The sequence below is a fragment of the Scomber scombrus genome, chromosome 14 (assembly GCF_963691925.1).
Source record: "Scomber scombrus chromosome 14, fScoSco1.1, whole genome shotgun sequence".
Classification (NCBI taxonomy): domain Eukaryota; kingdom Metazoa; phylum Chordata; class Actinopteri; order Scombriformes; family Scombridae; genus Scomber; species Scomber scombrus.
In genome coordinates, this window is record NC_084983.1 from 18,585,518 (window position 1) to 18,612,257 (window position 26,740).

Here is a 26,740-nt window from a genome sequence, read left to right on the forward strand (position 1 = left end):
CAATAACGAATTGACTCGACTTAAAACATTTACTAGAGGAAAGAAAATGTTGTTATCTGGATCAGGACATGTCACACTCAGGGCTTCATTTGAGAGTAACATGCTTATAGCTAAAGGATTCAATAGTTTAAACTAAACTAAACAAAAAAAAGTAAATAAAAAGAATAGTTTGTGTATTCAAAGCCTGATTTATCTTATTCCTCTGTGTGTGTGGAGCTTCACTGTTGTCCAAAAACATAATAAAAACACATCAATGTTCCTTTATGACCATGAATGCGATCACTGTAGTCTATTCTGAGTCACTTCCTCACACACTGCCCTGCTGCTGCTGTAAATACTCACTGACACACTAAATTAATATTAATCCGCAACTGAAAATAGTCCCAGACACGTGCATCTTTTATTCCTGTTTGAGTAATTGTTTGCTCAAAGCTACAAAAGCTACAGCTGTTTTTGGAAATTGTCGACCCTTTTTAAATGGAAAGTCAATCTGCAACCTGTTTTTAAAGATTTAGGACCGAACAACTCCTTCGTTAATTATTTGCCTTCAAGAACACAGCGATCATCTGCTGCTGGTTTATTGGAGTTTCACAGCAACAGCCAAAAAAAAATCAGGGATGCAGTTTCTGTCAATTACACCCCAAAACTATAAAACAAAATACCTTTAGATATCAGGTAAGCCAGCTCCCTAAATATTTTTTAAAAGAAAGCTAAAAACGTACCTCTTCACTTTATCTTTTTATCAGCTTTTCTGACAATCATCTTCACACTGATGCACTACTAAACTTCTTTTAAAATGTTGTATTTTACATATTGTATTTATTCTACTTTTTATGTACTATTTTTTACTATGTTAAAATTATTACTATTTTTTATTTTGTTTCTTTTTCTTTCTTTTTTGTTCTTTTTTAACATTGTTTTACGCTCTTTTTGGTCCTTTTAATGTAAAGCCATTACTGTATGTAATTTATTGAGCTGTAAAGCACTTTGAGCTGCATTTCTTATATAAAAGGTGCTATACAAATAGAGCTCGGGGGATTGGTGCTATAGACAGTGTATGAAAGTTGCAAAGTATTAAAAGGACAAATTCTTGGCTTTGGTCTTTTCATGGGATTTGTTGAAAGTAAGATAATTATTAACGCATCTCTTATCCTTTAGGAATGTAAGCCTATTAGCATGCTAACTTTGCTAACCCTTGGTTTAAAATACATTGGATATCTTAGATAAGCAAGTCCTTTGGCGACTGTGAATATGTACCAAATGTAATCCACATATTTAGCTGTCAAGATATTTCGCTGTGCTCCAGTGGCTTAAAAACAGTCAACTGAGATGTTCATTTTGCTAACAAAAGCCAGCGAGCGTTGATGTACATACTTGCCTGGAAATCTAATCTGACAGTTAATACATCAGATACAATCTTGGCATAATTAATAACAAGACTGCAGCTTTAAAAATTAAGACCAAATATTCGCTTTCAGTTAAATTAGACGAGGAACAGTGTGGTTTTACACACAGTAACACCCACACTCGAACAGTTTAAAAACGACTGTCAACAAAGAACACGCCAAAAAAAAAAGGAACATCAAGGCCTGCATCTTGAACATCCCTCAATGACAATGGCAGTGTGATGTAATTCTTGAATTAATCACATTTTCAATCTTTCCTAATTGTATTAACACTAATGAGCTGCCTGCAGGATTCGTTAAAAGATGTGTTATCTCAAACAAGGCACGGTGGCTCATTTAAATTAGCTTAAACAAATGGATGGGCGAGAGCAGCCGTTAGCGCAATATGCTGGCAAGGGGAAAGTCATTTGGGACATGAATGGAAATGGTTTACCAGTCAGCGGGACGTAGCACACAGACGTTTAACAGACAGATGGTATAGGCTGGCTCGGCTGGTGGCTTCTTATTAAAAATCTTATCTAAATAGAAGTTTGAGAGCTGATCTGGATGATGATGTAGTATCAAGTGGGTAAAATATGATCTGACACTCAACGGCTAAACTAGACTTTAATGAACGCCTGTGTTGATGTGCTTCCTTGAAAGTCTAGCCTCATATATAAATTACATCAGACTGAAGATATGAATTCATTCCACAGATTTATCTCTGCCTAAAAAAGAAAGAAATAAAGTGTTTTAATCGTGCTTTTAAAGTGCCGTTTACCGTTTCACTATGAAGCGGATCCCGTGACGTTCGTCCAGGATGCGTTTGAGCTTGGGAACTCCGTAGGTGCAGGGTCTCTTGAAGGGGATCTGGTCGGGGATGCCGATGATCTCCACGGCCCCCGGGTCGCAGGCTATTTTGCGGTAGGGGACAGGCACCATGTGATCTAGACCCAGGGCCTCAGCTGGAGGGAGAAAACAGTGAGGAACCAGGCTTTATTTTAGAATGATACCACTGAAATAATATCACTTAAACATTCACTTTAGCTCGATGTAATGATGGTTTATTATATTTTTAATGCATTTGTGACTCCACAACCAGGAAAAGGAGCCTCCAGTGGGATACACGCTCAATGTAAAGGTTTATACAAGTGAAGATAATTTAAGTTTAAAGGAATTTGAAAATCATGAGCTATAATGCTCAAATGTTTTTCGACAGACAAATAGTGTAGTGTGTACAATACCATAGCTAATGGATAATCACTGGGATGCTTACAAGCTTCCTTTGAATGCTTTCAAATGAGTGGCGAAAGAATGTAAATATCTAGAAAACATAAGCTTGTAAATGAGCTGCATTTTACCTCTAGTTGAGCTCTTCTTCAGACATTTTTTAGTAGGATTAACAGTAAACTGTGGTGACATATATCACAGAGGAAAAGATGATCATTCAATCAAAATCATCACTATGTAGGAAAAATGCTTTCAAAAGAAAGTTTCTAAATTGCTCCTTGAATGTGAAACAGAGGCCCAAATTAAATAAAAATGCAACAAGAAGCTCTCCTCACCGTATCTGCTGTTGAACAAGATCTGAACACACTCCCTCAACGTGTTGATGTCTTCAGTTTCTCGAATGAATGAGTCCCATTTTTCTGTAGACACAGAAGGATAAAAGCAGTTCCCATCAGTACTTTATGTACAATGAAACAGACACCTTCTTTTATTAAGCTTCATTGGAGCTTTGACATTCAAATGAGTTTTATTACATTGTAGCGCTAAAGAACTGAAATTAATCTTCTCTATCTACTCAATATCAACTTGGGAGTGCAATCTTCTTATAGGATTACAATTCACATCTTAGTAGCTTAGCCCCTATAATCGTTAAGCGTTAGTAAAGTTTAGCCTAAGTTCAGTAAACAATGCTTGGCTGCTGTTAGAGCCTGTAAATCCAAGCAAGAAAACAGTAGAATATACAACAAAAAATGCAAAGAAATCCTCCTCAGGGAGAGATTTTTACCTCTGTCAGTAGATTAGAATATAAATGTATGACAGTATAGTTAAGCCAGGCTCAGGCTCCCTTTAATAAGACATAAGCTCCCCTGAAAACATGATGTGTGATATTTGGGGAGGTCTTTAAAATATTGATGATATCATATTTTTGCCATGCATTTCATGATCATGGATTGTTTAACATTAGTCCTTTATGGATGTTATGAGGCAGGGTTACTCATCACTAATTCACTTTAATAAAGATACTGGCATGTATGTTATTCTTGCCATCACCATCAAAGTGTGGCGCTGCAACATCGTAAACTTTCTTCGTCACACCTGGTCACATTATTCATTTCCCTGTTTTGTGGTAATCAGCATACAAGCGATGCCAAAAAGCAAACAAGGAAGCCGACTGACAAATTTTTGGATTTAACAAAAAAAAAATCTAAGTCAACCAGAGCCAGAGGCGTCTTCAAGCAGCTTGACGACAACCGACACTGAGCGTGCACCTGCTGTCAGCACAAACCCACCAACACCCGGGGGTGACAACGCAGGACGAGCCCACAGAGGAAGCTGGAGATGCGAGTGACAGCTCAACAGCTCGGCCTGGCTGTGTCTTATATGTGCTGATAAACTATAGAATATAGTACAACACTGCTTGGTCCGTATTGTATATTTTGATGAATAATTTAGTAGTTTATAGTCTTTAAATCTTATTCCACTGTGCTTTTTTTTGGGATATTTCATTTATTTATTTATTTGTATACTTTATTTAACACTATCTTATTATTATCATTCTATAGTTTTATCTTCTTATCAATTTTATGTCTATTAATCTCTCTCTTAACCTAGCTTTAGTCCATCTTTTATTAAACTTCATCTTCTATTTAACTTTTCTTTTGTCTTCTTAATCCATTTCAAACTATTTTTTTACCTTAACTTTTAATAAACCCTTTCTCTTATTCTCTTTTATTTTACTTATTTATTTAATCATTTTTATCAGTTTAATTATTTATTTTTACTTACTTTATTGACATTTTTAGGCATTTTTTATTTTATTTTGCGTGCATTGGTCTCCAGTTTTGTGATTTAAAATGTATTATTAATTATTATTATTGTTGTCGTTGTTGTATTTTTGTTGTTGTTTCTTTTAATTTTGTCACTTGTTCTGTCTTATTATCAGCTTGTCAATCAGCTAACTGTAAAGCCCTCTGAACTATACTAGTCTGTATAAAAGGTGCTGTATAAATACATTTGATGTATCATACAGGCTATAACCCATTTAGATATTTGAGAGTTTAAACACATAACATTACCAGAAGCTTTCCACAGATAAAAGGGAAACATGAAAAATATAGTTTTGCACAATATTATGTAAAAAATTTCTGTTTGATATTTATGTTGCAGTCATTGGAAAGTGGCGCTTTGAAGTTGGAGCATTTTACTCAACCTGGGTGTGAATGTCAGTTCAGCGCTTGAGAGTCTTTAATCTAACTTTGAAGCAACTTTAGAGGAAATCTGAAGGAAACATTAGGAACATCTGAGTTTTTTCAACACTTAAAATCTTTGACATTTCTTAGTAAACTCTCTGGTGCTGATTTTCAAAGCAAATACAAAATATTCTGTGAGTCAATACATCTGACTCACAAATTACTGTAAAGTCTGTGTAAGTGTAATTGAAATGTGATGATATTATGCAGCTATGTGAGGTTAAAATAACACGATAATTGCACAAAGCTCACGATAAGTTACTGCCAAAGAATGTACAAAACATGTTTGAAACAAGAGAGTTGACATGATCATAAAAGGGAGTTTTATGTTCAGGAAAACCAGAGGAAGAGGAAAAAAATAATGTGAAAAACAGATGTGTTTCTGTTTATGGAACAAACTCGAGGATGAAATGTGTAAAACAATCATGTTTAAGAAAGTGCTCAAAAATAATGTATTGAATACGTTCAGAAATATGGTTTAACATGTTTAGGGGCATGACGTTGTTCAGTGAAATAGTATAATCTTTTTATTTATTTATTTATCTTTGGTAATGCTGCTCTACCTTACTTTGAATGAATATGAAGTGGAGAATACAATGTAAAAAGAGGAGTGAGCACACTTTTCTGTCTTATTTAAGAGGATTTCAGAATGTATTCCAGTCTGCTGCAGACTGAAATAAAGCTTGATGATTCTGTGTTATGCATTTAAGATAAAGCCTAAAATGTGTTCAACCTCACCTGACTTTTCATGCACTATGGAGAAGAGGAGCCTCTTAGAGATGTGGATACCAGGAGGACTCTGGCCCTGCTCACCAGGTAGTCTCGTCTCATCTGAAAACACAAGACAAAATAAACACATTTAGATAAAATTCACTTTCACTTCACATCTAGTATTATTTCTCCTAAATTACTCAATTAACTATTTTTTTCTGGTGGCTGCAAGTTAAATGTTTTCTTTAGAGATATGAGTATAACAAAAGAAAAGTGTTGTAAAAGTAAAGTGCGGCTTTGAATGAAATAATGAGCGGTATAATGATCTGACTTTTATAGCCTACTGGAAAAATTTACCATTTTTCTAGACACACTGGAGAATGAATCACTTAGTCTGACATATTTCTTTTAAATTATTTAACAATTTGTAGTTTTCATTACTACTATGTTTTGTCAATACTGAATTTTACCGTTATTCACAGAAGAAAAAACCTTTCATATACGCTCAATATTGACAACAAAAAAGCCATTTTTTGTGCTTAAAGTAAAGTTTCAGACTGTTCTTACAATAATGAGACTAATACAATAATGGCTAATATGTGCTTCTGCCAGCTTCCTCTGTTAGCGTGCACCTTACCGCTGTTGGCACAATCTTTCACAGATGTGCCCTTGTCTGTCCAGCTGGCCAGTCTGTCCTTGCCCAGGTTGAGGAGGGACATGGGTTTGAAGTCCAGATTACCGTCCGGGTGGGGTTTGGAGGACATGGGCATGCCGTACAGGAAGTTTGAGAGAACAGAGTTGCTGGAAGTGGCGGGACTCGATGACGTGACTGCAGGAGCGGTCGTCTTAACTGTGCCGTGGCTGCTCTGTGTCATGATGGCGGTGGAAGAGTTGTGATTGACGTCAGTGCTGGACTTGGCTTCTCGAGACAAATCCTCTGCTGGCCTGTACGCAGACACCAAATCAGTATTAGAGGATAAAGCATTTTGGAGGGTTGCAGACATCGCTGCAAGGCATCAACCCGACATCGACTTTTTTTCTAAAACAGAACATGTGTTTCTGTTTTATGATGACATCCACTTGATAACTTTTAGATGAAGTAAATGAATTATAAATAAGATGAGATGATGATGTGTTTCCGTGGCATTTTCTTTGCTATTTCCACTCCTTACAATGCCTTTCCTTCTCTGCTAATGTCCTGTGGCCCGGAGACCAAACACAATTATATTACATGACCTAACAACTGTTGCATGTATTTTCAGACTACTCGTATTCAGCGTCATTACACAGTGAGACAGGAAAACCCCAATTTGTCGTGGGCAAAGGCATGTGACAGCTGTTATTAATGGAGTGAATATAGATAAGAGAGTCTTAACACAACTCTCTAAAACAGAGTATGCTAAAGTAGAACTGAAAGAATCAAAACCAAAACAAAAAACTTCAGTAGTATAACAACTTAATGCAAAATGTTCGGTGCTTTCTTGTCTGAGCCAAACAAAGTTTAATGATTTGTATCAGTCAAAAGAATCTGTTGTGCTCAGTCTCGTGGCACAGTCTGATGATCTCAAGCAGCTGGGCTTTAATGTATATTTCAATCATACCAAACTACATACAATCAGAGCATTCAGAGCGATGTCCACACACTAGACTGTATCTGCACGACAAAGCGTTTCAACTCTTCTGTCGCAACTGCTGTCTGTTTATTACGTTATTTTTATAAGCTGATCGGTGAGTTGACATCCCAAATAAATGACGACTCCGCAAAAAGCTCCCGAAAAAAACCACTGCCTCAACTATTGCAACGCCATCCAACACTGCTTTGGCCAATCAAATATGTTAAAGTGCACATTCCTATATATTTAAATACACACAACTATGAGCACAAGAAAATAAGTAATACTACTTTCTTTAATTATGATGGAATACTTTACCTAAAGATAGAAAAGATATGGGCTCTGTGAACAGCTGAAAACACATTTATTTAATCTTGCTTTTAATTAATTATCACTTTAACTTATTTTTTAACTAAATGTCTAATTTTTACAAGTTTTATTATTTTCTTAATTTATTTGCTGTTGTTTTATTATATTGTATTCTTATTTTTCTCAGTAAAGCACTTTGAGCTACAACTCCTGAATAAATAACATTTTTTATTATTATTCTTATTATTTTTCTTATTATTATTAATAAATTCTAGGTATTAATATGCAAACATATGTATGCTTATAATATTTGATATTCAGTTGGCCAAATAACTGCCTAGACGGGTTAGGGTTGTTGTCACTGTCTTCTTGTTGAGTGAGACCTGTTTTTATAAAATAAGTTTGGAGTGCATTTACTTTTATTTGGCAGTGAACAGTTGAGAAGTAGCAGGAAATGCAACAGATGAAGCCTGTCAGACATGAACTGGGGATTTGTAACTACACTATATAGTAAATGTGTTAACCACTAAGTCTTGAGACGCCTGTGGAAAATGTTGTAATGTTAAAGTCTTACTTCTAAAATTAAATTATCATCGCTTTGACAACTTTCCAAGGTTGTCATGTATCTATTAAATCAGACTGCACTTCCAGCATTGTATTTCATCGTCTCACCGCCCGTCTGAAACGGCACTAAGCAGGGCTGTTTTCTGTCTGAACAAAACAACAAAATTATTTAGAGTTTTTGCTGGCTGGTTAAATTCTTTTTTATAAAGTAAACATGAAGTCACGAGGACGGACAAGTTATCTCATTAGACGCTACTGGTGAACTGGTTCCACAGGAATGTACACACACACACACATAAAGCCACACTTACAGGAAGGAGACGATGGCACAGGGCATTGTTTTTACTTCACTTGAATCTTTAAATATATGCCAGGCATTGGATTCTGGGTAAGAGGCTTCAGATTACACCTCTATGGAGTCATTGATATTGGCAAGGCTTGGCCAGTGTTCTCCTTTATTAACAGGCTTTCTGTTCCTTGTATCGATGCCATTGAAAAGAAAATATGACGCTACATTAAATGCTGTCAAATATTACATCATAACGGTTACTGTTACAGTCTAAAACATGTTCTGAAGAGACTAAGATGTAACCTGAGATGTAACCCTGTCTATCTCTCTCTAATATACTGCAGCCTGTCTGCTACCAATAACTAACCAAACAAGATGCCAAGACAGCTTCGTGCTTCCAAGCCATACACGACTGTGAATCTCTGCAAAGCATTAGAGGCTAAACTTTTTCTTTTTAACATGTTGTAGTGAGTAGATGTGAAACAGCTGGTTTTATAATCTGATACAAGCAGTCTCTCATCCCAAAAAACACCAGCGTACTGTTCAGAAATAACAGACAATCAAGAAGAGATTCGCTTCACACATGCTCACCGTTTTACTACGAACTGGATGCGGTGGCTCTGCTCCAGAATCTTCATCAGTGTCTTGGTGTCGTATTCAGACGGCTTCTTCAGGGTGACTCCCTCGGGCAAACCGTGGGCCACAACACAGCTGGGGTCCTTCTGGATCCACTCATAAGGCACAGGGACCAGGCTGCTCTTTCCCACAGCCTCACCTGGATATTCCAAGAGACAGTGTGAGGATTTTACTACAAGATCTACTGTAAAATCGAGGTAAAATTAATGCTGCGTCTCAAATCTCTTTGAGTACCCGGATGGTGCACTCAAAACAGTCAAAAAGTTGAGTGTGGAACTATGGACACTTCTGGCCCTCAATGGTCGCCATCTTGGCTATGAAGCGGAAGGGGAGGGACCATTTTTCAAACAGGAAATGGCGCATAAGGACGTTGTAACTACGGTGAACATCGCTGCATAGTACAAATGTAAATTATACATGTGTTTGTTGCACTAAGCACTACTATACTGTTGTCAGATATAAGCCATCAGTAGGTTTACAGGGTTAATTTAGCAGGCTGTAATAATTTGGTACAACCATGTTTGATTTGAGACAACACTAACCTGCTAAAATGTGCAAACTACACAAGTAAGTACATAGTGAACACAGTGTACTAGACAGAAGTAAAGAACTAACAGAAGTGTGTGATTTGAGATGCAGCATCATTTTTGTTTCATGTAGATTTGTAAAACCCCATTTGTAAAAAAGGCAGCTTTGAGTCTCGAGTGAGCTGAGAATAATGTGAGTAATAATTATGATAAAAGGTATGAAGGTTACTGGACTCCTTACTGTAAAGTACAGTGAAGACTTCCTCCACCATCTTCCGCAGAACAAAGATGTTGGATTGAGCGTCCGACGGAGCTCTCGGTTTCCCGTGCTCGCCATCTTTACTCAGTTTGCTGAGATCGCCTTCCTGGTCTTTGGTATGGGCATTCGTTGTGGTCAGGTTTTGCAGACATGGTGCCCCTAAAGCCAAATGACAACAGTCACATCCTGCAAATTGTACTGACATTAAAAATGACATGTGACTAGAGTCTAAATGACTTGCAATACTCCTTTTTTCCCCCAACATAGTTCCTTGTTGTTTAAAGTTCCAAAAAAACAAAAAACAAGACAATTGAAAGACTTTTTTTTCCCTAAAGTAATTTGTCACCATTTGGAAAAACAATACCATACACAATTAACGATTTGTTTGTTCTAGGATGTGTCTGAACAAATGTTAAGCATTTCCAACAATTGAAGACTAAGTAGGCAACATTACACTCATTTAAAATCTTCCACATTTGTTGCAGATGAAAGCCAGCTGCCTGAAACCAAAGACAATATGGTTCCCTGTAACAGGCTGGGAAAAACTCATTTCACCTTGTACACACAGCTTCATAAAAAATTAAACTGCATTATGGGAGGTCACAGCCAACTGAACAACTGGTGTTATTAGTCTCAAAAACATTGGGGAGTCTGATAACATTATTTGCCGTTTTACTTCAAGGTAAACAGGTGAGACTTATTGTCCCTCTACTGATGACAAATGACTCCAATCTTGTGTATTATTTGGTTTAGAGGAGATAAATACTGGATAAAAGGGCTTAAAAGTTTGGTGTGGTTAGAATATTTTCTCATAATGCGTATTTAGGCTTTCCTCCTATATAAGTCTCTGACATAACCCTAACCCTGTCAAAGCAAGCGATTTATATGATTTTGCATCAGACAAATTGTTTTAGTCAAATGAGATGTGACAAGGCGGTTTGGCCTGATATTTTATCTGATAAAGGCCAAAAATGTATGAAAGTGCAACTGCTTTATGTCAGCGTAATCTGATACCATGCAAAACTGCAAGCTGCTGCAATTATTGAAGCTATTGGTTGAATTTGCATTTGTGCAATCACAATACTGCAAAATCCTGCAGGGAGCCAGGGCCCGACACAAGTGCATTTTATTTAACTGCCTCACAGTTGTGGCGATAATGAGAGCGATCGATGCCCTTTCAAGGGGTAGATAATGGAAACCGCTCTACTTTTAATTCCCAATTAAACAGGAGAGCAGAACCTACGGCAAAACTTGTAGAAGTCTGTCTGGATTTCCCTCCTGGAGTTGAGGAACACTCGGCCCTTTTCTGTGCCGACGGCGATCACGCTGTCTTCGTGCACGGTGACGCACGCCACCTCAGCATTGAGCTTAGACATTGCCATGCACTGCAAAACAAATACAGAAGAGGTGTTATTTACTCTTAAGCAATTACCAGCAACTCAGAGGAAGGAGGTTAAGAGTTAAAATGTATATTAAATATGCAAGTAAACAGATAATAAACACATTAACATGTTTTCGTGAATTTTCTCGGTCTAAGATGAGTTAATCGTCTCTACATCACAGGATAAGATGAATCAAATGACAGCGCGTGACTTTAAGTGGGGGACGTACCACTGAGTCGAGGGCAGACACCAGGCTGGTGAGGATCTCCTGTCTGGCTGACACCAGCGGAACCTGCGGCTCACCCCGGGAGTTCGTCCTGATGCCATCACATGCCAGCTTCCTCATCTGAGCCATGCCTCTGCGGGGACCAGACAGACACAGTTTAGGCAGGCAGCCACAAGACTACAGAGAAGAACCCTGTATGTGTTTGAGCATGCACTCGCGTACGCATGCAGCAGTGAGGTGCATTCAAAGCTGCTGACATCATTTGGTTCGACTTTAAGTAAATGATAATCTTGCACTTAAAGCATTAATCTGATACTGGAGGCTGGAAGATGAATGAAGTCAGAGATGATGGGATTTTCTTACCTTTCGCTTATTTCATGTACAAACACGACTGAGTCACACTAGCAGCTACGTGAGGCTAAATACTAGCATCAGCAAACTAACGTGCTCCTATTTACCATGTTTACCATATTCACCATCTTATTCTTATTCTTATTCTTAGCTAATGGGACTCCTCATTAATTTTGCAGATATTTGGTCATAAACCAAAATGTATTTAGTTCTAAAATGATGTATTAGACACGTTTAGATAAATGCACTAGTGAACTGCAATAATGAACTGTGAATACTGTCGTGTCTCATTGCCCATTATGTATTTATTTATATTTCAGACCATATTTTAAAGTTTTATGGGTATGGGTATGAATGTGTATGTGGTCATGGGTATGGGTGAGATGTGCTTGGCTTGTGTGTGTGTGTGTGTGTGTGTGTGTGTGTGTGTGTGTGTGTGTGTGTGTGTGCATTAGTGTTATGTGTATATATCTTATATCTTATTTTATGTTTTATGCTGCATTGGACTGTTCAAATGGAGTTTACTTGCAATGACAATAAAGATCTATTCTAGTCTATAAAAGTTAAAGGATCACAAAAGTTATTACAATTCAACCTGAGTGGGACATGAACATCTGTACTAAACTTTATGAGGATCTATTCAGACAACAACTGTCAATCTTGTGGTGGTGCTAGAGGATAAGACAGGGGCATTACATTGGGAGTCATCCTCTGGGGACCGTGAATGTCAGTAGAACATGTCATGGCAATCCATCCAATAGTTGCTAAAAACCAGAGGGGTTAACCTCATGGTGGCACTAAACAAAGAATCACTGGATTAAAATCATTAGGATTTAGGATTCATCCTGTGTGGGCCATGAATGTCACTGTAAAATTTCACACCGATCCATCCAGTTGTTATAAAGATATGTTAACGTGGACACGCCCTTCGCAAGGCTAAAATAAATACCATCATATTTCAGTAACATGTTAATTAGGGCACTCAGATTATGTCATGTGAGCTTCTTCTTTATACTTTCTCTCTTTGACAGATGGCGAAGGTGGGGTGAGGGGGGGGGGGGGGGGGGGTAGACTAAAGATGACCGAGATAAGCCCAAAACTTTCCACACACTACCACCACAGGAAAAGTACAGTGGTGTAACTGTGTGATAGATTTAAAGAGAAAGGTCCTATTAAAAACAAAAAAAAACATAAAATCACATCAACTATAAAACATAGTCAATGTAAATATAAGTAAAGAGACGAACAGATAGGAATTGTTTAACAAAAGACAAAAAAAACTGCTCGGATAAAGCCAGGCACTATGTTCTCATGGCAACTGAAACCCGTCTCCTTGGAAACTAATCTCGGGGCATTTGAACAATGCAGCTCTGGCCTTTAATCTCTCCAGACACTGGGAACCATTATACTAGCCTCTGGCAAGCCCAAACCACTGACTCAATAGAGAGAGGACAGAGAGGTAGAGAGACACAGACAGAGAGAGAGAAAAAGAGGAGGGTGGATGGGGTGGGTGTGGTGTGGTGTGGTGGGGGGTTCAGCTGCACCAGTCTGAACGTGCCAAGTCTATTGGCCATCTAAATCTGCCTCCCCTGAGGCCACAGCAAACATTAGCCCCCCTCCTAAATTATTATGGCCTCGAAATAGATGGCCTCTTTCCCTCGCATATTCAAAAGTCAAAGGAAGTAGCGAGGAGGAGAAAGGTGGGGATAAGCACGGGCTTAAGATATAAAGCTGTGTCAATGGCTTTGCAAAGAGGAAGCGTCGACCGTAATGTCACAGAGCTGAATACTAAAAAAAAAAGACCCGACATTTATAAATAAAGCAACTCTTTAACCACAAAGTCTGTTGAAAACCCCCCCCCCCCCAAAAAAAACCCGACATTCTTTGATGCAAATCCCACAGTTCTTCTTTTGATAGTGAATGATTTGAATTCACTGTGATCTCATCTGAAAACACTCACTCTACTCTGACAAAAGCTCACTTATTCCTCTCAGCGCTCTTAGCAACTTTCAAACCATGTTAAAGTGATAGCTTAAAACGTTTTGTAACTCGTGTGACATCATGGACTTTGTCCTTTAGTTTCTGGCTTCGGAATAGACTGGTTCATATTAACTCCTGTTGTTGTTGAGGATCATATAAAAAGAAGAACAATCTTGATTTCTAATGGAGTTTATGAGCTTGTAAAGCATACACAAGATACATGATGTGATTAGGTTGCTTAAAAAGATGATTAGCAGATATCAAAAAGCATCTTATGTTGTCCAACTCATTGCGTTTCTGCTGATGTCTCACTGAGTTTTTCCTGCATCTTAAAAATCCTGGGCGAGCTGCCTGAGTGCTGCTTGGAGCTAACCTCTAAGTGAATTTAAATTTGCTCAGAAAATGCATAAGGCATGTTTAAGAGGACCCAAAGTGGACTCTAATGCCACAGAGCTGTTTCACTGACAAGAGGGGTACTCTGGCTACCGATCCAAAATGACGTCAGTATCTACAGACGTCACTCAAAGTGAACAAAACACTCAGATGTTGATGTAACCTGTCCTTAAACAACAAAAGCAGCTACGGAACTGATGCAGATCGAGCCAGTGTTTTTGAGAGCATTTATACTGATTGTTTAGGAAATTGTGAGAAATGTCCATCCCAGTGTCTCATACTCCATGTTGACATCTCTAAATTTCTTATTTTGTACGAGCACCAGTCCAAAACCTAAAGATAGTCAATTTACTACAATATAAGGTGAAGAAGAAGCAGGAAAAGCTCACATATGAGAAGCTGGTAGCCTTGAATTCTTGGCATTTTTGCTTGAGAAATGCCTTGATTATCAAAAATAGTTGCAGATTAATCTCACTGTACTCAAAATTGGTAGATAACTACTTAATATGAAGTCTCTCTCTGGCTCTCTGGTCTCTGTTTTGGATTTTCAAACATTTCCATAGGTGCTAATAATGTGCCTTCAAGTTGTCTGTATGCCTAATGAGTATAATTTACAGTATAAGTGAAAAAAATATTCACAAGCCTGTTTTTACACTGACACAGTTTCTGGTTGCTGTATTGTCCCGACTCACCATACTGACCCTGGACAGTAAGCGATAAGGGACAAAAACACACAGGCCTTGTTCTGTAGAAAAAAAAACAAAAAAACATATATATTCTAAAGTTTAGCCACAGATAATGTGAAGCTTCACCAGCAGTCTGATATGGATAAATAAAGTGCGTATCTTCAAAGGTGGGTTGAAAAAGTCATTTTTAGTACAAATATTCCACTTTGTGTTATTATCGCTCGGCTGCAGCTGAGCAAGAAAACTCTGTTCGGGGAGACACAAAGAAGGAACTTTGAACCCAAAAAAACACACTAACTTTAAAATATATTCACTTTATCTGACTCTAAAATAAGCTTCAGCTGAACTTCACAATGCATTTTATATCATTATTATTATTTTTTTATACAAAGAAAAAGACGACTGCAGATTTTGTCCCTTATTTCTTACATTGAAATTGTGTTTAAGGAAGACATTTTTTGACCAGTGAAAGAAGGAGTGATTACAGTGACCGCTTCAGTGTTTGTGAGAAAGAGTATAATCACACATATATTGATCAGTCAGATCGACTATTGATGCTTTCTAAACAGATCTGTGGTTCAAAATTTGGTATAGATGCTTTTTATGAGGGGATTCTTACTGCGAGGGTGTAGAATATGAACAGTATGTAAGGGTTAAGCAATCCTTTAAATACAATACTCCTTACATTCAGATTTTCGAGGTTTTGTGATGATGACAGAATAAATGAAATATACTGTTGTAAGAATCAATGGGAGCCTGTTTACCTCTGATGGCACCTGATCAAAGTGGGTGAAAGTGCCGCACCGCTGTACCTCCTCGTAAATTCATCAACACGTATTTTTATGGCACTGTTTTAGTAGTTCGAGGTCAACACTTTAACACTCTACACAAGCCTAACTCACACTTTGAACTCCTATTATGCTTAAATAAATAAACATATTCGTTCTTTATTTCTCCTTTAAAACACGGTTGTTTCACTGGCTGGCAGCCTGAGAGGTCACCATTAGTTTTTCACAGCATTCGAAGAATACGTTTAGAAGAAGTACTTTGAACGCCCTTCTCATGCACACACAGGTATTCTCCATTATTAGGAGCTAATTAGGTGAGATCACAAACGTCGTGAGAGCCAAGATAAACTCCTGTGCTATATTTTAAACTGTACCAGCATGCCATCTATTCCACACATACCGGAGACGCTGCGGTAAGCTTTTAAAGGTGACCTGATAGTTCTATGAGTGAGTCCCCGTGTTTTTGTTGGTGTCTTGCACAAACAAAGATCAGGTTGAGCCATCTTTTTATAGCTTTTAAGTGTTGGCAGATACAGTTCAGTATATTTTCCACTTGGACTCAGCCATGACAAGCCATGTGAAGCAGGTGTTTATTAGCCTGTGTTGTTTATGATGCTGTTATTAGACGTATTATTGGTTTTGTTTGTGTAATTAAGTGTTGCACGGTGCTTTTGATTCAAGTTGGCATGCGCCGTTTTTACACACCAAACTAAAATGGAGTTTTTAAACCAGCACAGATCTGTTATTTCTCCCAATAATTGTGAATAAAAATTAAATTAAAGTCAATGAGTGTGAAAAACGTCAACATAATTTCCATTCATTCACATGTGAGGCTAAAAAAATCATGAATGTCAAGTTTGATATAAATAAAACTACATAATTTTCCATTTCCTCCCATAAAGATTTACCTAATAGATCATTTCCAGTGCTCAAAAGAAACCCTAATCCTATTCTGGATTATTAAATAATGAATTCACAATCGTAACATCAATAAATACAGATGCAAATAGTTAGTTTATAATATAAATAATGTGTTCTTGTCTGAAGAAATGCTTCTTGTGCCTCTGAGCAGCACACAGTATAAATACAGAGCGCAGGTTTTTATTCATGTGCAGGTGTTTGTCAAACAGGTAACAGGCTACAAAGAGAAAACACAGCTGCTCCCGTACAGATAACTGTGAACCTTTAGGCTGTTAGTATTATCGCGGCGCATGTGTGTGTGTGTGTGTGTGTGTGTGTGTGTGTGTGTGTGTGTGTGTGTGTGTGTAGAGATGCAAAAAACTCCAATCATAAGTTGCTACATCTGTTAAAGCCGACTCAGCTATGAAGAGTAGAAAGAGGAGAAAGCTGTGATCGGGGAGAGGCGGGGGGGGCTTCATGTGACGACTCGGAGAAAAGGACGTCTTATTTATCTAAAATATATTTTCCTTGTTTCCTCTGTTCTTGAATGTTTTCCTTACGTCTCTCTATGCGTCCTTGGTGGATGCAATTTAAGGAACTTGGGAATTACCCCATGCTCATACAAATCCGCAAAAGGCGACATTAGTGAAAAACACCTGTAGGAGCCCATTGTATCCACACACATGTATCTGTATGTAGTATGTGACTCGTTCACTAGTCAGTACTGATTATTTATGAGCTTAACTTAACATATTTTCTTTCATATTTTTTAGGGATGCACCGAAAATTCGGCCACCGAAAATATTCGGCCACCGAAAATATTCGGCCGAAAGTGGCCCAAAAGCGCATTTTCGGTTACTTTTATCACCGAAACAACACGGCCGAAACAGCTAACTAAAGAGATCAGCTCCTCTGATGCATCTGTAGCAGACTTTATTCCTTTAATTGCAGCACTAAAGTGTAGTACACTTTCACAGTTTAGTCTGTGAGCACACCTTTCACTGAGATTTATTTGGATCCTCTGCACTTCATCGCGACTGTACATGATCCGTGTTATAAAGATCATTACCTGGATGGGGGATTAAAGCAGCACGCACGAGAAATGATCCGGGCCGCGATGGATGCGGAGAACCCGCTTAGAGACGGAGAAGCGCACAGCACAGTAGAAGGTGTGTGTGTATGTGTGACTATAAATGCAGCGCGTGTGAGAGTAAAGCGTGCTTATAGCTCTGTGTTGCTGCCTATTAGACCAATACCGATCGCACCCCTCCACCAAGTGTAACACTAAGTGTTATTTTTAACTTAATTTAATTTTATATTGTGCATTGTTGTATATTTTCATACTTTTGTAATTGATTTATTCTTTGAATTGCAATGCCTTGATTTTAGTGAGGTTAGTACACAGTCATAGCCATAAATGCAATGGTACTAATAATTGGCATAATAATTTCTTTCGGTGTTTCGGTTTTCGGCCTTGGTTTCCTCATTTTCGGTTTTCGGTTTCGGCCAAGAATATTTCATGTCGGTGCATCCCTAATATTTTTGGGGCTGTCAGTTTCATCACTGTTGGAAAACATTAACATTACATGAGGGTGGCGAAATATTAGGAATACCATTCAATGTAATTCAGTCAAGTAAGAAGCCACCACCACCACCCACTACTACAGCCTCAGTAATAAACATAAAGTAGACCTTTTTATCACCTTTTTGACAATGTTAAGAAAAACTAAAAATGTAAAAACTTAAAAACAAACAAAAGTAGGATTTATGGAAGAGCTGTTGTGTTGGATTGAATTAGGGCGATATAGATCAAATCAAATATTGATTTTTTGACCAAATACCTCCATATCGAAGCAAGCAGGGATGACTATCGGTGCTTTCACAAAATATCTACACAATGAGATTTTTGATAAATGATCATCAGTAATGTGGATATAATGATTAAGTGAGTAAAAGGCAAATAATAGAACCGCTAGAACAGTCTGGCATGTTCAGAAAATGACACTATTTTACTGTAATGCAGCCTTTAAAAGCAGGAAGAGACCACCACACCGCTGTATCACAATATCACGATATCCAAAATCTAAGACAATATCTAGCTTCATATCACGATATCAAAATAATATTGATATATTGCTCAGCCCTAGTGATATGAGACATTTTCAAGGGTTAGCAGCGATTATTTACAACTCGAGTTTAACCATAACTACAAATGACATGACATGCACAGTAACAATGTTAAGCTACTAAAATATGCTGATGACACGGCTTTGGTTGGACTTTCTCACAGAAGATAACACCACACACACGAAGAAAGCTTACTTCAGCCAAGTCACTATACTTCAGGACTGGTGTGAGGATAATAATCTGGAATTAAACATGGCCAAAAACAAAATGATTGCCCCTTTAGTTCTTAACAACCAGCCTGTGGAGGTAGTAGAACATTTTAAAGTCCTTTGGCACAATCACTGATCAGACTTCTACTGAAAACACAGAGAGTATTTTTTAAGAGAGCCAACCAGCAACTGTTTTTAATCAGGAAACTGAAGAGCTTTGGTGTTGGCATACAGGAGCCTGGTTGAAAGCATTTTACAATTTTATATTGTTGTTTGGTACGCTAACTTGAGCGTGAAAAACAGAAACAACCTTTCCAGACTTGTTCATATTGAAGGGAAGATGATTGGCCAGTCACAAAACAGAGCTCTACGATATATTTAATACGGCGGTACTCAGAAAGGCCAGATAGATATCTGGAGATATTTCTCACCCACTAAACGTAGAGTTTGAGTTACCACCCATCTGTCCGCCGATTCAGGCCCCCGAGGGCGAGCAGGAACATATATAAGAGGTCTTTTATCCCTTATGCTATACATACAGGCACTGAACGTAAAATGAATGCACTACGAACCCAAGTATTTTTTAATTTTTAATAAAGACACCTTTTAAACAGGTTGCTTATTACATGGTTGCTGCTGTTTTCCTGCCCATTTGCACAATTGTCAGTTGTTGTATGTTTTTAATGTCTTCATGATATGTTGTGTATTGTTTATCTAGCGACTTCAAATGAACAAAGGTGTCGATGAGGGACTGAGGTTGGGCCTGATTGTCTGACGGACGCTCTTAACAAAAGATGATCAACTCATACTTAAAGTGCACAAACTCATAAAAGGTAATCGCAGTGATCAAACCAAAATCATATCCTTATCCTTATCATAACCGAAACAAACAACACCAAAAAAATAACAATCAGTATACACCTTCAGCTTATTACAAATAGAAAGACACCTGTTAATTCATTCATGGCTCCTACAGTTTGTATTTATAAAGGTATTGGTGGAAGCCAGAGACTAAAAGGTGGACAAAAAAGTCAATTCAATTCAATTCAGCTTAACACATTTCCATTTTTGTGAATCAGTGTACATCGCTGTTGGAAAACGACACATTCTGAAAAATAATTCATATCACTTGTTTGGTAAAGGAGGTAAAAGGTACAGTATATTGTGCATGTTTAGTTTCTTTTTTAGGTAATGGATCTGAAGCGTAGAAGAGAAATACACTGATGTGAAAAAGGCTGAAAGTTGGAAATATAAAAACAACTGTATCTGAATCATTCCCGAATTTCCTCTAAAAAAGAAGAAGGATCAGTTTTTTAGTAACTGAACAATGGATAATGGTTAATTTCTTCAAGGAAGAAGCAATTTTCATTCCCCCCCCATATCTACAACAATTTACAGTAAGCCAGGGTGTGGTTTAACAGCTATTATCTGACTTATCATTACAGCAAACAACAACTTTATCCCTGTGTTTACACTCTTGTGCCCGAGGCGTTTTTGGCAATGTCATCAATGATTTTGTGATTTGTAACCGCTGCCATGCCGAGCTCGATGGTAAACAAAGCACCACAGAGATCATTTTGACATATTAGGAGTAAATGTTCAATCCTCCAACATAATATGGTAAAAGACTGTTGTGTATATTTGCAAGCAGGGTTGGGAAGGTTACTTTGGAATTGTAACTTCATACATTTCATTACTTCTCTAATTTTCTAACAATGTTTTCAGCTGTTAGGGTAAGTGTACTCATTAAGCACCTACATCTAAGTTCAAGTGTTTTTTATGGATACTGACATGATTTATAAGGGAGATCATTTCTTATAAAGTATGATGTATCTCTCATTTGAAAATGTATTCATTAGTTCATGTAGATTTTGGAATATAAAAGATATTTTATGAGAAAGGTCAAAAGTCTGGCATGGGCTGTATTGGTACTGTGACACCATTAAGCCCATGTCATGATTTATTTACTAAATATAAGTAAAAAACAGCAATATATGTATTCAGTAACATGTTAAATATTAAAAAATTAGCAAAACTCTCCTGAGCAAAATCTCAAAGGTCTGACTTGTAATCAACATTTTCACGAGTAAATTTAATTTAATTACATATTTGTTCTCAGTAACTGTAACAGATTACAGTTACATTTGTTTTGTAATTAAACAACATAACCCTGATACATGTACCTAGTTACTCCTCTGACACTGTCTGCCAGTAACAAAAAGAGTACAGTAGCCCTAAGTTGGTGTTTATTTATATAATATTAATAATTATATGGTACATACAGAGGCAGGAGAGTAGTAAGAGAGCTTGTTGTGCTGGAAAATGCTGGCAGGAGAGCTACTATTAAAGTTGACATCACATGAGAGTAGAACGGGGGAATTACTATGAAAAGCTGGAGCCATGAGAAAAAAAAAGCTTGAAACTGCAGGATATGAGACATGGGGTGCAATAAATAAAAGTGAAGGTCTTTTTTTTTCTTCTTCCCAAAAGGAAACAAGCGTGTGTACAAGCTCTTTCAAATCTGCCAGACATTTACAGTTTTTTTTTATTCCAGACAGCTGTTTTGTTTTTTGTTTGTTTTTCCTTATAAACTTTTTCTTTTAAAAAACTGTGAGCAAACAGATTAAATGTAAACATCACGTACATTTAACACTTTCAAGTTTGCTTTACACAAGTTTACACTGCTTTTATTGTTTGTTTATGTAGCATTAGTTTAGTTTGAAACACACTTTGAGACCTTTACTACTTAATATAATAGTACAACATTGTCATTACTAACAATAGCAATAAACCAAGCTTAGTCGCTTAATGTTTAGGTTTGATGCACTTTAACATATTTTTGCAACAAGATTAGGACTGACTTCAGTAGGTTGTTTAGTTTAAACCTTTCACACTGTGTCACTGAGTGTCAAAAGGAAACAAGCGTGTGCACAAGTTTATTCAAATCTGCCAGACATTTACAGTTTTTTATTCTTCCAGTCAGCTGTTTTTCTTTTTGTTTGTTTTCCTTATAAACTTTTTCTTTTAAAAACTGTGAGCAAACAGATGAACTGTAAACATCAGGTACATTTAACACTTTCAAGATAGCTTTATACAAGTTAAACCTGTTTTTTTATTGTTTGTTTATGTAGCATTAGTTTAGTTTAAGACCTTTACTACTTAATATAATAGTACAACACTGTCATTATTAACAATAGCAATTAACCTAGCTTAGTCATGTTTAGGTTTGATGCACTTTAACATATACCTTTCACACACTATCATTGTGTACTATCAAGTTTATAACACTATGTTTGCTACCCTCTTTCTCTCTCTCTCTCTCTCAAAGCTAATTTTTAGCTAGCTGGCTTTGTTGTCTTTTTATAGTCAGTGATAGCAGTATATATAGACGGGGATAATTTAACAAAAAGCAGACACTATACCACTGTATCCTTATCATTAAATACAAGGCTAGCACTCCACTCTCGCAAGGTTAACAGGGAGGAGTCCATGTAGGTTAGACTTAGCTGCAAACAATAACAATAACCTTTTTAATACGCTGGCTAATTAGCTAAAGGGTATCATAGTAACGGTACCACAGTAACGGTATCATAGTAAAGGTATCATAGTAACGGTATCATAGTAACGCTGAAGGCTAGCTCGTTAGCTTCTTAGCTCCCCGTGTTGCTAGCTCGGGGAAGCTAACACTCTCTCCTTTCATCTCCTCCTCCTATTTTACCAAGTGCAAAGAAGAAATTAGGTTTAATAATCTGTAATTTTTTTGAATGTGCCGCGACAAAAAAGCAGCATAGCACACTACGTGACAGTTTAATGAACGGCGAAATCTCACCTTAATTAGCGATTAAATAGCCTTGTTGCTGCTGTCAATCCCGGAATAGGTTTTATTCCCCCCGTTTTAATCCATCAGAAAAACGCTCTCAATTCCCATCCACAATGTAGCCGTGCCGTCTGCTAAAACACCGTAATCCCGATCATCACAATGTTGACTTCGATCGCACTTCTTATTGTCTATTATTTGTGTATGTTTTCTCAGTTTATTTCCCCCCCCCGTTTAACCAGAGCAGGGTGTCCCTTTCCCCCTTTCTTTGTTCTGTAATCCAGTAAAATTGAAACTCATTCGCCTCCTGCTAATCCCAGCCCAACTCAACAACAGCATCTATTGGCTGCAATTTACATACAGGATTAACTGAGGAACCTCTGGGAAGAAAAAAAAAACAAAAAAAACCTTTCTTCATGGAGCAATATTTAAACAGGAAGGGAAATATTCCTATAGGGTATTTATTATTTTATTAGGGGCTGATTTATTTAAATCACTGTCTGCCACTAGACTGTAACTTCACACTGCTCCAGCTCTGCTTTAAAGGAATCCTCATACACTGCATACATGTGGGTTTATGATGTGCAGTTGTACAATATCCAAATAATTTTTAGGATTAGGATCTGTCCACAGTGGATATATAGCAGCTACATGAATCCTGTGGCCATAGTTGTTATGCCATAGCTCTTGTGATTTCCTAAAATAGCTCATGTCTGATTAATATAGGGTAAAGTTCAAATCCTAAGGGGAAAGGAACAAATTGTTATTTTATGATAAAATATAGTCAGACACATAAATTATGTATGTAATCCACTACATCATCATAATCTGGTTATTTAGGACTATTTTTACCCCGAAACCACCAAGAGAACAAAAAATTGATTAGTGCATGTGCTTCACATATGCTCTACTTTTCGTTTGCTTTTGCCAATAAGTAATAACTTACTTATTCAAATGTCACCGGCATAACCAATCTGCCCTCTAGCATAAAAAACTGGGGCATGTGGATAAGACCTTGCCGACATTTGCCAAAGCCAACATATCTGGAGGTTAGAAATCCAATAAAATATGCAGCATCTGGGTGTTACATCTCCACCATCAAGGAACTTAGAGCTTTTTCCACATAAAAGAATTACTGCCTCCTCTTCTGGTTGACACCGACTCATTTTAAAAACTAATGTTTGCCTGAGTTGAATATATGATTTACAAAACAGAGTTTATTTTAGTTTAAACATTTGAGTGTGTGTGTGTGTATGTGAGTGCGGCTGAGGAATGGGTAAATGTTTGGTTGCTGGCTGAATTTCCCAAACCACCAGTCCCCTTAGCGGCGTGGAATTTGACACCACTTTGAACCAATTCTGTGGAAATACACCTATCAACTGTGATTTGCCTCAACCCCCCCCCCCCCCCCCAAAAAAAAAACAAAACAAAAAACCAAACAAACATTCACAAGTGACACAAGCATAAAAGAGTGTGAAATAAAACACCACCAGCCCTTGCCCACATTGTTAATATTTAATGACTCAATCTCCGAAACCATTGCAGCAATAATCCAAAGGGTATGAACCCTCCAGTTGAAAAGGCCATGTACAATATCCAATGGAAAATTTGGGTTTTTATCTTAACTGACCAGCGCCTGCCCTACATGTTGAGACACCACTTTTGAAGCTTTTTACCACCACAAACTCACCTCGAAATGGTGTAACGTCCCCCCCCCCAAAGCAACTAGCAACCTGTGACCAACTACAAATAGGATCTAGTTTAGTTGACAGATGGATGAAACAACATTTGGAAGACTTACAATATAAATTTCATACGTGTTGATGACATTCTTTCCTTTTTTTTTTTTTGCAAATAAAATCCAGATGTTGTCAACCTGGGATGGGGCGGGGGGGCGGATGAGTGGAACATCATACATCCATTGTTTGGGTTTTAGCTCCTGTCACAGCCCTTCAAGTCAGGAAAAGGTCAATAAAGTAATCCAGGGACATTTTCATACAGCATCAAAATGGGCCGCTATGTGTCATATTTATAGTTAATTAATACTAGTGTATGAATGGAGTTTGTACTGATATACAGGCCACAGTAAATAAAATAGCTGATCATTACTGACAGAGTAAAAGGTGTATTGGTACAGGGTCGGACAGAGAATGCAAAAAAAAAAAAAAAAAGTCAGGAATAATTCACTATATTCATTCTATAAACATACTGTAACATCGCTCAGAGATGAATTCAGCAGGCCTCCCAGGTTCATTAATATCAATCTTCAGTCTTAGCGGGGAGTCCACTGTTGTGCAACGGCTAAAAAGGGACAACTCAGACTACTTTTTTTTTTTTTTTTTCTTTCTTTTTTTAGGAGTTTGGCTCAAGGACCAGCTTTGCCCATAGCATAAAAGATAGGATTGTGAAATCATCGCTGTCAGTCCTGTCACAGATAACTCTCTCTTAGTGTATGTAAAGCAGTTGTTGGTGATTCACAAGAATTGGTAGCAGCTCTGAGGCTGTATGCTAATTTATGTTTGATTTATTTTGTTCCAGCACCTCCAACATAATGCCAGTCAATTAATTAAACACTGTTTTAAATCAGAGTTCAAGGCATTGTAACCTATAGTAGACTGCTGGTAACCATAGCAACAGCACTGATGATTTAATAGTTACATAAACTAAGGTCTTACACCAAATACACTATACGTATTTTTTTTTAAAGATCAGATTTTCAGTTATTTTGTGAAATTTTCCGAGTGTACTTTGAGTTTCTATAAGTGTGCTCTCATCTCTCCATTTCTTAAACTGCCTCCACTTTCTGTTTTTTTTTTCTCATATCGAGACACCTTGTTGTGCATGATTGCTCACTTAAAGACTTGAAATGTGTTGACGATTTTGTGTTGACGATTTTTTTAAATTCAGAATACTTCACAAGTAACTTGCTGCTGATGTTTGCCATACAGCAACACATTTTTGTACACTTTATTTATACTTGACTTTATGAACCAAGACATTTTTTAAACTTGTGGTATAAAATCCCCAAATCAAGACAGAAGCGGATTAAGCCACATTTTGGCAGAACAATTTGGCTCCTTGACATGTATATAGTGTGTGAATCATACTTAACACATAAATGGAAAATGAAGAGCTTCATTACGCTGTGGGAACTGAGAAGTTTTTGTGGTTTTGAGACATTTTCATCCAGTTTTTTTCCAACCCAAACTGGTCGCTGTCGTAACCCAAATGGATTCAGTCTAACCAAAACCTCCATACACCACAAGGGATGAAATAATAACAATTGTTTTCAACTTTTTTGATACTAAAAAGACAAAAAATGTTACAATAATACAAGTCAACCTCAATTATGTCATCAATTTGTGCATTAAAGCAGGTCCGTGTGCACTGGACAGAGCTAACTGTGACAAGTTTGCTACCAAATCCTCTTATAAAGGTGACAAATGAGCCAAATCCCTAAAAATAAAAATGTCAGTGTCATCCTTCAAGAGTTTCTCTGAGTGTCACTGGCCAAGACAGCTCACCTATAGATGATTATTACAATGCTGAGGAGCAAAGTAAAAGTAATAAATAAAAAACAAACAAAGCGACTGAGACCCAGTTCAGTTCTTCAACATCGATGTCCATCATCATCCATTTTCGCCGTCCGGATCAAAATTCAGAATTGTCAAAAGAGTTTCTGGCAACTTGTAGACTCAAACTTTTTAACTACAGTAAAGCATCAGAAGTTGCCATCATGTTTCTCAGGAGTTGTACCGATAATATCTCTTCATGTCCATTGTCCCATTTCCTTTCTATATTTTATAGTACTGTAAGCGGTCCTCATGTTTCGCTAATAGGTGCTTTCTGCAACAACACATAATTTCACTTGAGATAGAGATTCGCTGTTTTGGTTTTTAAAACTGTGAACTGAAATTTTTTCTTCAGACGTCCATCGCAGGATCGGGCGAAATGTTGGACAAGGTTTTCCTTTTAAGATGTACCTCTGCGTGTCCCAGTTCAGTCTCATCTTGTTTGCTCATATCAGTGTTGTTCCTGGAAAGACAAAAATAAGATATCTTAGTACTAAAAAAAAAAAGGAAAAAAAGACATTAATAATACCACATTGT

At 37.4% G+C, this 26,740-nt stretch overlaps 2 protein-coding genes across 3 annotated transcripts in view; both read right to left on the reverse strand.

Moving 5' to 3' along the window:
• gtf2ird1 (GTF2I repeat domain containing 1) overlaps positions 1–22,880 on the reverse strand; it is a 42,360-nt gene extending 19,480 nt beyond the window's left edge. For both annotated transcript variants that reach the window (XM_062433186.1, XM_062433185.1), the window contains exons 1-9: positions 22,644–22,880; positions 11,384–11,513; positions 11,016–11,157; positions 9,755–9,931; positions 8,942–9,125; positions 6,213–6,520; positions 5,603–5,695; positions 2,951–3,034; positions 2,167–2,350 (exon numbers count right to left, since the gene is read on the reverse strand). In XM_062433186.1, coding sequence (XP_062289170.1) covers positions 2,167–2,350; positions 2,951–3,034; positions 5,603–5,695; positions 6,213–6,520; positions 8,942–9,125; positions 9,755–9,931; positions 11,016–11,157; positions 11,384–11,509 — 1,298 coding nt within the window. In that variant the 5' untranslated portion in view covers positions 11,510–11,513; positions 22,644–22,880. The remainder of the gene's footprint in view (positions 1–2,166; positions 2,351–2,950; positions 3,035–5,602; positions 5,696–6,212; positions 6,521–8,941; positions 9,126–9,754; positions 9,932–11,015; positions 11,158–11,383; positions 11,514–22,643) is intronic.
• Positions 22,881–24,144: 1,264 nt separating this feature from the next.
• The window catches only part of clip2 (CAP-GLY domain containing linker protein 2), a 52,857-nt gene continuing 50,261 nt past the window's right edge, over positions 24,145–26,740 (reverse strand). Inside the window, exon 19 of the mRNA XM_062432472.1 lies at positions 24,145–26,666. Within this exon, the coding sequence (XP_062288456.1) occupies positions 26,650–26,666 (17 nt within the window). The 3' untranslated portion in view covers positions 24,145–26,649. The remainder of the gene's footprint in view (positions 26,667–26,740) is intronic.